We start from the raw sequence: 12,281 nt of genomic DNA, 5'->3' as shown, positions 1-12,281 counted from the left end.
AAGGCGGTTCTATGCCCTTAAATGGTCTGTCTTCTCCGCCTGGTGTATGACCCGTGGCGCAGACCCAATTTCCTGCGACATATCTCTGATATTGTCCTTCCTGCAGGAGCTGTTGGATAAGGGTCGTTCCCCTTTCACGCACAAGGTCTGTGTAGCAGCCATAGCAGCTTCACATGCCCCTATAGCTGGCCAGTCAGTGGGCAGGAACAACCTAGTTGTTTCTAGCATACTCTTCTTTGGGCCTTCAATGCCCCATGGGAGTAAGAGCCGACTCTACGAGAGGCGTTGCCTTTTCCTGGGCTTGGTCTAGTGGAGTTTCCATTGCAGAGATTTGTGAGGCGGCTGGCTGGGCCTCGCCGTCCACATTTACCAGGTTTTATAATCTGGACGTCCTGGCTTTGCAAACTCGGGTCCTTTCTGCTTAATGGACTTACTCTAGCAAAACCAGTGCTAAATCAGGCATTTGCCTTCTCGGTGCGCTCTTGGCCCCCACTGGGTTCCGAGGCTGTACGATTTTTTTGGGAATGATTACTTAGCGCCGGGCCGACCTCTGTGAGTTTTGCCCTATTGCTTCCTGTGGGGCTTCCCTACAATTACTTGGTCCCTCTGGGCCCTTGGTGCTCAAGGCAAGTGCAAGCATTGGCCGTTCCTCTAACATAGCACGGCGGGATTGTACTGGTTCCCCTTAGCGTCTTAAGCAAGACGCAGTACGAGTGAAGTATCGATAGAGAACGTACTCAGTTACTAACGTAACCTTGGTTCCCTGAGATACGGGAACGAGTACTGCGTTGCTGGCCGTGCTATGTAGCTGCATGACTCAGTCGTCGCTTCAGTCGAAGTAACCTGAGGATCCTATGGCGAAGTGCACGCTTATATAGCCAGATGCCCCGCCCAAATTGGCGGGCTCTGGCGGGCTGTGCCGCCATAGGCTCGTGCAGCTCTGCTGCTGAGCCATTGGTTCATTTTTTATTCACTGCACGAACCAATGGCCATGCAGTTACACTGCGTGATTGAAAAAGGCTTCAGTATTCGGAGAAAAATGAGTTTTCCCCTTAGCGTCTTAAGCAAGACGCAGTACTCGTTCCCGTATCTCATTGATTCGTTTTTAATACACTGCATGAACCAATGGCCGTGCAGTTTCACTGCGTGATTGAAAAAGGCTTCAGTATTCAGAGAAAAAGGAGTTTTCCCCTTAGCGTCTTAAGCAAGACGCAGTATGAGTGAAGTATCGATAGAGAACGTACTCAGTTACTAACGTAACCTTGGTTCCCTGAGATACGGGAACGAGTACTGCGTTGCTGGCCGTGCTATGTAGCTGCACGACTCGGTCGTCGCTTCAGTCGAAGTAACCTGAGGATCCTATGGCGAAGTGCACGCTTATATAGCCAGATGCCCCGCCCAATTTGGCGGGCTCTGGCGGGCTGTGCGCTGCACGAACCAATGGCCGTTGAGTTTCACTGCGTGATTGAAAAAGGCTTCAGTATTCGGAGAAAAATTATTTTTCCCCTTAGCGTCTTAAAGGAACGGGTTAGGTCTGTTAGAACTTAAAGGTCTGTTAGTCTGTTTGTTTGTTTGTTTATTTATTTATTTATTTCATGTTGTTGGGTCTCTTAGAAATGTTTGATAAAATATTATCTAAAATAAAATAAACCTAGCATGTGAACATAACTTTAAATTAATAAAATATAGGTCAACCTCCTGTTTATTGCTATTACAAAATTAAACAACTGTGTTTAGACTAGGCATGGGCCGGTATGAGATTTTGACGGTATGATAACCTTAAGCAAAAATTTCACGGTATCACGGTATTGTCGTTACAGCTCTAAAATATGTTATTTTTAAATGACTCGGTAGAAGAAGAAAAAAACAACAACAACCTTTTTTCCGCTGAACACAATATATTTTGTTTTTGAGCAACATACAGAATATTAGGAACAGTAGAATTTGTTTATTTTTTCTTTGATTTGTTTCCTAAAAAGAAGAAAAATAAAGAATGACATCTTTATTTAACCTAAATCTGTAATTACAGTTATTTAATTTTAGTTATATAATTCATATACAACATTTATATAATTTCATATAATTTAGTTATATAATTTCATATACATAATTTGATTTAATAATAACCCAATTTGAAGCAAAAACAGAATGTTCTGACTAGCTTTGTGAAATTATACTACATGCCTGAACGAAGCAAACAGCACAAGCTCTGAATGAGACGCGGATTCACTCTCTGACAGCAGGAGGTGCTTCTGGAACACCAGATACAGTGTTTCCTTGGTTACCGCTGTAAACAAAGCAGCGCTGCGCTGAAACACTGCTTTAATATTAGTGGTGGAAATTTTGATTCTTTCAAGAGATTCGTTAATTTTCAGTTCGTTCACCAAAATGATTCGTTCAGATTCGTTCACGGATTCGTTCAGTGACCATTTCTTCCTATTGCATAAATACGCCAGCAGGTGGCAAAAAAGAGTGTCTTATGTGTTATGTCTTAAGTCAACGAACGTATTTACTTATTACAAAAAACTGATTTGGCTTTATTAAAATGTGTGCATAATCTACTCATTAAATAAATAAAGTCTAAATAAGTTGTTCAGATGACCAAAGCACAAGGTTTTCTTGCATAATTGTCATTTCATTCACGAACGAGATGTACCAGTTCATTCAGCTCGTTCACGAAACGACATGTACCAGTTCGGTCATTTCGTTCACGAATGAGAAGATCTCTCTCGTTCAGACTCAAAAGAAACTTGGTCAGTGAAGGGCGTATTCGTTCACTACATTCAACAAATCACATTCTCTGTCACATCTCATACTCGAAGGCTATTCAGTTCACAGAGCTACCATTATCTTTCTGTAATATTAAAATTAGTTTGATGATCTGAATCTTTCAAGTGTGAGAAACATGGAAAAAAAAATAAATAAATAAAAATAAAGGAAGGGGGCAAAAACTTTTTCACAGCACTGTAAGTTTACAATTAACAACAGAGCCCTTATAACTTATAATAATCAACACTCAAATACAATTTTTAAAAAAATTGTATGCAAACATATAAATTATTTTTAAATTAACTTCTAAATTATACAAGTCATAACTAAGTCATAACTATACAAGTCATTTAAATATTTATTTAAACATATAGTAGGGCAGGAAGAATAGGTTCCCATGCACCCGCTTGGCAGTTTTTTGTAACCCTAATGGTGTCTAGTTAAGAATTTTTGATGTTGCCGAGATCAACTAATGTTCCATGGGGTTCGTTTGGTGGCCATCTTGAAATTATATCATCGCGAGTGGCGAAAAGCACATTTTGATAACTCCTGAACCGTACAACATACAAACACAAATGAACCCACTTTTTCATATAATTCTGACACCAGGAATCAAATGGAAAGGTCATTGACATGATACAACCACTCTTTATTGGTGAAAAACAGGCAAATTTAGTTTCAGATAAACTGAGTAATCAAAATGTGTTTTTCGCCACTCGCAATGATATAATTTCAAGATGGCCACCAAAAGAACCCTGTGATGAGTGGGGCGGGGCCGAGAGCTGTGGGAATGGAGCGAGGCCAGTGGAGTGAATGATAATGAGCGACACCTGCGCCACTCACCGGTCTCAAGTCCCACGGAGGAGCTCCGGAAGGATAAAAGGAGGAGTGACGACAGTGCAAGACGAGAGAGGACCAGGCCTGGATTTTATGTTGTTTTGTTTGTGCACAGCAGTCGTCCGTGAGGGGCTGTCGCGCTATTTAAAGTTTTGTGTTTATTTTATTATTAAAATTATGTTTAAATGTTTGCCGGTTCCCACCTCCTTCTTCCCCGAAATACGAACTTTGTTACAAACCCCATGGGACATTAGTTGACATTAGTTGACCTCGGCAACATCAACAATTCTTAACTAGACACCATTAGGGTTACAAAAAAACAGGTTACAAAAAACTGCCAAGCGGGTGCATGGGAATCTATTCTTCCTGCCATACTAACATACATTAAATAATTAAGACATCACTAACAGGTAAAGTAAATATAATGAAGTATAGTCTAATATTTCGCAAAATGTTCTTCAATAGACTTCATTTCTCTAGCAAATAACGAGCTGTAAACACTTTTGACTTGCCCGAGGTAAATGAAATGCTATTTTATTGACATCTTTCTGCGGTTGATACACTAATTGAGCGATTATGTGAGGGGTGAGATGTTCATTCATGTATATTTCACATTTAAACTAGTAATAAAGAGGAAGGGGTGATCACGCTCACTCACGCTCTGCGCATTTATACAGCGATCTGTCGCGCCCATAGACTGTATAAAAACATGGACGTAGTGTCCGTGACGTCACCCGTAGGTTTCTGAAGAGCGTTTTTGAAGCTCAAAGTTGGCGGAGCCAGCCGTCGCCATCTTGGCAGCGCGTCACCGCGCATCACTCCCAGATAATCGAAAATGGGTGAAGAGGCGGGAGCCACGCCCTTAATTATGCAGAACTTTAAGGCTTAATATAATTTAAACGGATGAGTTATAAAAAAAATGCACCCTCCTCACAGTTGTCATGAAGGGCAAAATTAGCTATATAGACCAAAACCACTTTTTGTACCAGGCTGTAAACATGTTTTTTTCTGCTGTAAAGTTGGGCATTTTAACATCTATGGGACTGACTCCCCTTTGGATTTAGCATATTATTAGATTAGCATTCTTTTAAGGATTAGCATCTGCTTAATTTATCATTTGTTAAGAACAATGTGGTGAGTCCTTATTTTGTACTCTCTTTGTGCAAAATGGCATATATATTTTCATTAGTCAATCAAATAAATAGAAAAAAAAAACTAACTTTTTTCTATCATCGCAAATTACTGTTTTTTTTTTTCAATTAACATTATTTTTGACAGCCCTATTATCATAAATCCCTGTGGTCCCCTGTATATTTTTAAGTTTAGGTATATGTGTCTATGTTTAACATCTAGAAAAGGTGTTAATCACATCCCTTGCTTAATGCCCGTGGGAAGGGGAGCAAGTTTGATCTGGGCTTGGATCAAAGCCAGGTGTGAGGCTGTTCCCAGCTGTCATGATGAGTCTCCTCTTCACACACAGTTCCTGATGGGAGCAGACAGCCACCCTTCCTGCACCCCCCAAAGCTAATCACAGTTTCCTTCCTTGCCCCCACCTAAACCTCCATGATTGACAGTCTTCAAGCACTAATGATTCACTTCACGGATGTTTGGGTCTGTGCGGCACACGGAATCGAACGACTGCTGTCAGAGTGGGGATATAGGGTTGCAAGAGTAAAGGAAGAAGCAAACACAGCTTATGTTATAGAATTTAGTGAAAAAAAGACCATATGTAATTTGATGCAAAACAAAAACAAGGCCTTAAGGATTATTAGCAGTCAGTATGTAACTGTCAGAATGAAAAATATTTCAACTAATTTAAAAGAACAATAACAAAAATCTTGGAAAAACACTGCAGTATGTTGAACTGACTATATGTAATATGCCGTGTCCTTTGAAGTTGATTAAAGCAACTGAAAAGTATGTTGATTATATATACTCCACTATTCAAAAGTTTGGTGTCAGCGAGAGTTTATTTTTAATCAATAGTCAGTAATACTGTGAAATATTATTACCATTTAAAATAGTTTTTTTTTATTACATTTTAAAATGTAATTTATTCTTGTACATTTCTCATTGTCAATGTTGAAAACAGTTGTGCTGATTAATGAAGTGTGATTTTTTTTTTTCAGAATTCTTTGCTGAATAGAAAGTTCAGAAGAACAGAATTTATTTGAAATATAATTTTTGCAACATTATAAGTATATTTTCTGTCACTTTTGATCAGTTTTATGCAGCCTTGCTGAATAAAAGTATACATTTCTTTAAAATAAATCTTACTGTATATAAAATTATACACACAACACTCTGTATGCTTTTGGTTACAATTTATTTTGATAGTCCACTTTAGACATTCTACTAACTATAAGTAACTTTAAAGCTACATGTCAAGTGACTAGTAATTAGATTATTAGTAGAGTGATAAATTCGGGTTAGTAGAGTAAGTTGAACTTTGTACTTTCAAAATTATTTATGGTCAGTAAAATTTCTATTAAGGGACCATCAAAACACACTATTAGCAGATATTAAGCAGGCAGTCTACTAGTTGCTGTAGTTGCAACATTACTTAGGCCTAGAGTTAAAATGTGTAGTTGAAAATTGGACTATCCAAATATGAATTGTTACCGTGCTTTTTGTAGCTCGTTTATACCCACAGCATTACCTCATATTTTTCTTATAGTTTCCTAAGGGTGAGGGGGTCACAAAGGAAAGTCCAAATCCAGAGCATGTTTCCATGTCACTGTTGTCACTGTAAAATATCCCCCAATTTTCTCAAACATGCCCCTCTGCCTTTGTAAGTTGTGAAGTGACAGAGAGAGTTATGACACCCCTGCCACTCTTCAGCACTGGCCCCAAGGGACACTGACTCAGCCTGGGGACAGACTGAGCTTGGGATCTCTCTCAGTCGGTCTAACACCTCCCCTGGGGCCACCATTCAACCACCCTCACAGTCCCAAACTGTAGGCTAAGCGTCCCAATTAGAACAGTCCATTGGGTCTTTGGAGGAAAGCACACCTCCAGCACAGGAGAATCGATGGTCAGTTGGTTGCTGAAGTGTCACAATTTACTTGCAAAGCTCAGAGGCCGTGGCCAGCTTCATCATGACGTGCCGGGAACTGTGACCGTAAAGCACAGGCACCCATTACCATGGTGGCAAAGACTTGCCGCATGCAGAAGTTTGAGCTCTCGTCCTAGACTTTTTGACATGGCATGTCAGCTGGAGTTTGTGCGAACAGCCACTGACAGGCACTAACCTCACTTAATGACAAGGAGATGTGTTGACGAGGGAAAACGTGACCATGCATTTTTCATGAGCTCTGCACATCAGTTCAAGAATGGTGCTGTTTTTTTTGTTTTGTTTTTTCCCCATGTTCTGGAGTTCTTGTAGCTTAGGTCATATTTATACGGTTCTGTTATCCTTATGTGTCATGCATTCATGTTTGTGTCTCTGACAGACATCTCCGCCACAGAGTTCATGGAACGCCGTAGCAATCTGAAGAGCAGGTACGAGCTGCTTGGCGACTTCCTGTCAGACATGCTGTCTGTGGGGGCAGACGACGTCAACATTTTCAGTCTGGTGGAAGTGCGGCACAGGACTCTGGATGTGAGGTTTTCCGTTCACAGCACGCCGTTCCTCAGGGCCGAGAGAGTCCATGGATACCTTGCAGCTCATAAACAAAAGGTAAGGCTTGTCAGAAACACGGATATGAATATAGTCATATTAGACCTTGTAATTAACCTAGGAATCGCTCTAAAAGCATGCACACCATGGAACGCCGTAGCAATCTGAAGAGCAGGTACGAGCTGCTTGGCGACTTCCTGTCAGACATGCTGTCTGTGGGGGCAGACGACGTCAACATTTTCAGTCTGGTGGAAGTGCGGCACAGGACTCTGGATGTGAGGTTTTCCGTTCACAGCACGCCGTTCCTCAGGGCCGAGAGAGTCCATGGATACCTTGCAGCTCATAAACAAAAGGTAAGGCTTGTCAGAAACACACGGATATGAATATAGTCATATTAGACCTTGTAATTAACCTAGGAATCGCTCTAAAAGCATGCACACTTCAGTGTGGAATAACTGCAAGCTTTAACACAATTTTCACTTGCTTTCACTTATTCATAATTAGATGAGACCTAATGTATTAACCCAGCCCTCTTTGTACCTTTTCAGTCGAATCTAAAGTGTCACTTCTCACTCTTCTTCACTCTTTTCATTGATATCACACATAAGCTCCATTTCCTTCTTAGAAAAGACACACTGCTAAAGGTAAAAGAGCTGTGATGTGAATTGGAAAAATTCAACAGATCTAAATGCATCAGTCTCCAACGCAAAATCATTGATCAGGACCAATTACAAGGCGTAAAGAGGCTTGGAAAATGGCCTGGAAATGGTGAGCCGAGATGGTGAAAGTAGTACTGATGGAAGCTAGAGGTTATTAATGATGGGAATTCTAATCCTCTGGAAGAAACTGCTTAAAATGTTCCCTTATTCTCTTTCTCATTCAGTTCCCCCAAATTTGACTTGTTCCGTTACTAAAAGTAGTGGGAGAAGAAAGTGAAAATTCAGAGAGTTAATTACAGATGAACTCACTGATATGGAAAGTGAGTTGCCTGTCTCCACCCATAGTAATTGGAGAAATTCCAAGACATGGAATGGAAAAAAAATAATTTTAATGTAATGAAAATTGCCATGCTTAAGGTACATGGATTGGCAGGGTTTTGAGAGAGATCAGGAGAAGAAACAGCCAGTTCATGCTCATGCACAGAACTGTTGCCTTGGAATCTGATGTAATTGCGTTTTTCTATTTTCGGCCGGTTTGGCGGCTCCATTCACTGTATGCCGGATGTGTCGAGTAGGCTGTGTGATATTGGCTTACGAGAGAGCTGGAAGAAACGAGTGTGAACTGCAGGAGAGAGACAGAGATGAGCCCCGCTCACGTCTGTAACTTTTAAATGATACTTAATGCACTGCCATGATCTCCAGCAGTCCTCTCTCTTCCCCTTGCTTTCCACCTTGCTCCCCTGCCGCCACAACGCACACTTTGAAGAGCTCAGGATTCCCCCGCGGCCGTGCTAGGATGGGGGAAGCGGATTTTTCGGAGCACACTGCTCATTTCCCAGGGGTGCGCCCTTCTATCTCACCCCCTAACACCCCTTCTGCAATACACACAACTGAAATGACACCCTGTGAAGTGTCAGACGCTTCACAAAAACACACTGTTGCATCAAGCTCAAACTAAAAAGAAATCTCCCTGTGGTGATAGTGAATCCTGATGAAAGACTAAGAGTCAATGATAAACAGGGAAAGAGGCACGGGGGAAGAAAAAGCTTTCAGAAAAACGTGTTATTTGTTGTGAAATTTGAGGGCGAATCGGTTCAAATGCAAAGCTTGCATTTAGGTCTTTAGCAGACAAAGCTAAAGCAAGTTTGCAGAAAAAAATCATTCTTATGAGACTTACCCCTCAGAATAAACAAACACAAACGTTCTAGAAATAGCGCACCTATAGTGAGCAGGTCGAAACACAGAAGGAAGCAGTGAGGATGAACAAAGAACAATTAGAACAGTTCTCTACATTTAATCAGATGCCAATGAATTTCCCACTCTATTTGAGTGCATGTTATAAAGGAGGGGAAATACAATTATTTTAAAGCTTTCAGCTGGATCTTCGCTGTCAGAGCCATTTCACACTGGCCTTTCTCAAAAACGCGTCTCATCACCTCGGCTTTTGCAGAAATTTTCGTAATTACATATCAAACACGAAGGCAGTGTGTTTTGCCTCTGCCCTTTTGTTCGACTTTATTCAGGCAATTGTTGACTCGTGCACACCCACACTATTTCTTTTGTTTTGCTTGCATTTAGAATTTTTTTGCCTTCCCTACTTTTTTCTCTCAGAATAATTTTGAAACTACTTGGTTTGTTGCATCTTTACGTGCTATGTACACAGCACCTCCCATCGATCCCTGTTCCAGTTATTTTATGTGAATGTTTGTTCCTTCAGGTTTGCTTTGGCAGGAGAGGACCTCTACTCTTTCTTTTTGAAAGAAAAGCTCAGTCACGTATGATTTTATCATGTGGAATGGTTCCACACCTCACCAAGCCTCTCGCTCTTTCACCAAAACACCCTTTGGCGGTTGTTGAACCTATTCTTCGGAAATCAAATGTTTAAGAAACACACACTGTTTTGAATCATGAAACAGAAACATGAAAAGGCTACTGGTCCAACATGAAGGTTAGTGCCTGTAAGCGGGGAGCACAAAACAAACTCCAATCTTCTGACTGGTTTGCCCGTTTATGTGTGTATGCAGATCCCACTTTGTATATCTCTTGGGTGTCAGCCTGTGCTATCATTGAGCCTTTGTGGAACAGTTTCCCTCAGGGAATTCTGGATATTGTAGTTCCAATCCCAACGGGCACCCCAGAGGGCCTTTGAGAAATTAGCTGACAGTACAACTGAGCAGGAGATGGGCAAGAAATCCCATGCTCTCCTCCAGGAATAGGGAGAGAGAGAAATTAAACGGAGCGTGAGAAACGAGAGCGTCCAGAAGAAGGATTAGACAAGGGAGTGGGTATATCTTCTCTCCTGTTACCTGAGCCTAACTGCCTCATATAAAATAATGCTTTATTAGTTGTCTGCGAGTGCAAAATTAAATGCGAGACCTCGTAGTTGCAGTGTTTAACGTCCGAGGTAATACATGCAAATCACCTCCTCAAGCAGGCACGAACGTAGGAGTCAGACCTGAACGCTCTGTGGAGGATGCACATTGTGTGTGTGTGTGTGTGTGTGTGTGTGTGCATGTCTGTGTGTCTGTAAAGAACCAGAACCATGAAAAGAATGGGAGAGTGTCAAGTGTGTGTGGGTGAATGTTTAACACCAGTCATCTTTACGCTCTGCAGCTTCAAATGCGTATGTGTGTTTGTCTGTCTTGAAAACAACTCCTGGATCTGGTCCACAGGGACTCTGCAGTGCAGTAAAGTGCATGAGTAGATCTGCAGTCAGTCAGGCACACACACTTGAGATACACATGGACACTCGAGCCATTGAAGGCCAATTAATGGAATTCAATGAGAGATCACACTGATTGTGATTATACGTTTAAACTATGCATTATTGGTTTCACGTTCAGTGGCCCAGAAACATAAAACAATTAACAACAACAACTCCACCAAAAAAAGAAAAAAAAAATTTAACTGAATGCTTCCACAATTAGTGGAAGTATGAATTAATTATAAAATGTATGGCGCTTGTAAAAAACCTCTGGTGCTTAGGAATTGTTTTATTTGAGCTGTCCTCTGCTTTAATATTTATAGTAGGGGTGTAACGGTAAACGTATTCATACCGTACGGTTCACGGGGCAAATTCCAAATGGAAGTGATCATCCCTATGCCTTTGAAGGGCAGAGCCCTTGGAGTGGGGACTTTGGAGTGAGCAGGACACGTGTGTGCCATTATGTAGTCGTTTGGAATGCACTTGGCAAAGGGAGCGACGTAATTTCCTCATTATCTTCAGCTGGGATGTTCCCGTGACAACACAGCATGGTGTCCGTCAGCTGATGTCGCTGTTTTACTGGTATATATGTCTTTTTATTGTTGTTAGCATAACTGTTGCAAATAAACATCCATTTTATATTTTACAAATATTTTAAAACATGCTATATAATATATGAAAACTAAAATATATAAAACTTTTTAAATTATAAAATTTATATTTGACGTACACCATGCTGCGTTGTCATGGGGACATCCCAGCTGAAGATAATGAGGAAATTACGTCGCTCCCTTTGCCAAGTGCATTCCAAACGACTACATAATGGCATGCACGTGCCCTGCTCACTCCAAAGTCCCCACTCCAAGGGCTTTGCCTTCAAAGGCATAGGGATGATCACTTCCATTTGGAATTTGCCCCGTGAACCGTACGGTACGAATACGTGTATCGTTAAACCCCTAATTTATAGGTATGCTCATAATGCGTAATTTTGGTGTAAAATAAATGTAAGATAACACACTACAAATAAAATGTGAACATTAAGCATACAATATGTGATTCTTGTATATAATACATTTTAATTTCAATGTATTTATTTATTTTACACAATAATAAAAGGCCTTATTTTTAATATCACTGCATCCCTATAGATTGAGTTTTAGCATTGTTACATAAAGGTCACTAACTAACTAATATAAACTGTGCATGTCCACATTATGTTTGCAAGGTTTTCTGGATATGAACTCCATCACGGAGTGATTACCTCCTCTCATGTTTTCTCTGCCCCATCTCTTCGAATGCCACAATGCATCTGGGCTCCAGACTGAAATGGGCATAAAAGAGGAGCAGCACAGTACAAACAGGGCTGGTAGTGTGTGATGAGGTGTATCTGAATTTAATGGTGCCATTAAATGCTGAATGTGCCTCTCCTCAATATACTCGTCTTGTCCTGTGTATGCAAAGGTGTTTGTGCACAAAGAAAGGGAGTGGCAATGAATGCTGCCAAGGTGCACTAACTAGGGCAGTCACGGTGATGAACTGATGCTAATGTTTTTATGTGATATTCTACTTTATAAAAATTGAGGAAAAATTAGGGCAGCAGTGAGACAGTTTGTAACCATAACTGTACAAAAATAACTTACTGTTTGTCAGCACTTCCTGCAGTCTTTTACCAAAAAAAAAAAAAAACCTCTCA

At 40.7% G+C, this 12,281-nt stretch overlaps 1 protein-coding gene across 1 annotated transcript in view; it reads left to right on the top strand.

The window, feature by feature from the left end:
- Positions 1-12,281, top strand: part of LOC107712488 (neural-cadherin-like) — a gene marked incomplete at its 5' end in the record, with an annotated part of 181,396 nt that overhangs the window by 76,215 nt on the left and 92,900 nt on the right. Inside the window, one exon of the mRNA XM_016517756.1 lies at positions 7,059-7,285. Within this exon, the coding sequence (XP_016373242.1) occupies positions 7,059-7,285 (227 nt within the window). The remainder of the gene's footprint in view (positions 1-7,058; positions 7,286-12,281) is intronic.

This window comes from Sinocyclocheilus rhinocerous, unplaced genomic scaffold, assembly GCF_001515625.1.
Source record: "Sinocyclocheilus rhinocerous isolate Xijiao unplaced genomic scaffold, SAMN03320098_v1.1 scaffold838, whole genome shotgun sequence".
NCBI classification, from domain to species: Eukaryota; Metazoa; Chordata; class Actinopteri; order Cypriniformes; family Cyprinidae; genus Sinocyclocheilus; species Sinocyclocheilus rhinocerous.
Note: the sequence above shows the minus strand (reverse complement) of the source record. Positions and strands in the feature narration are given on the sequence as shown.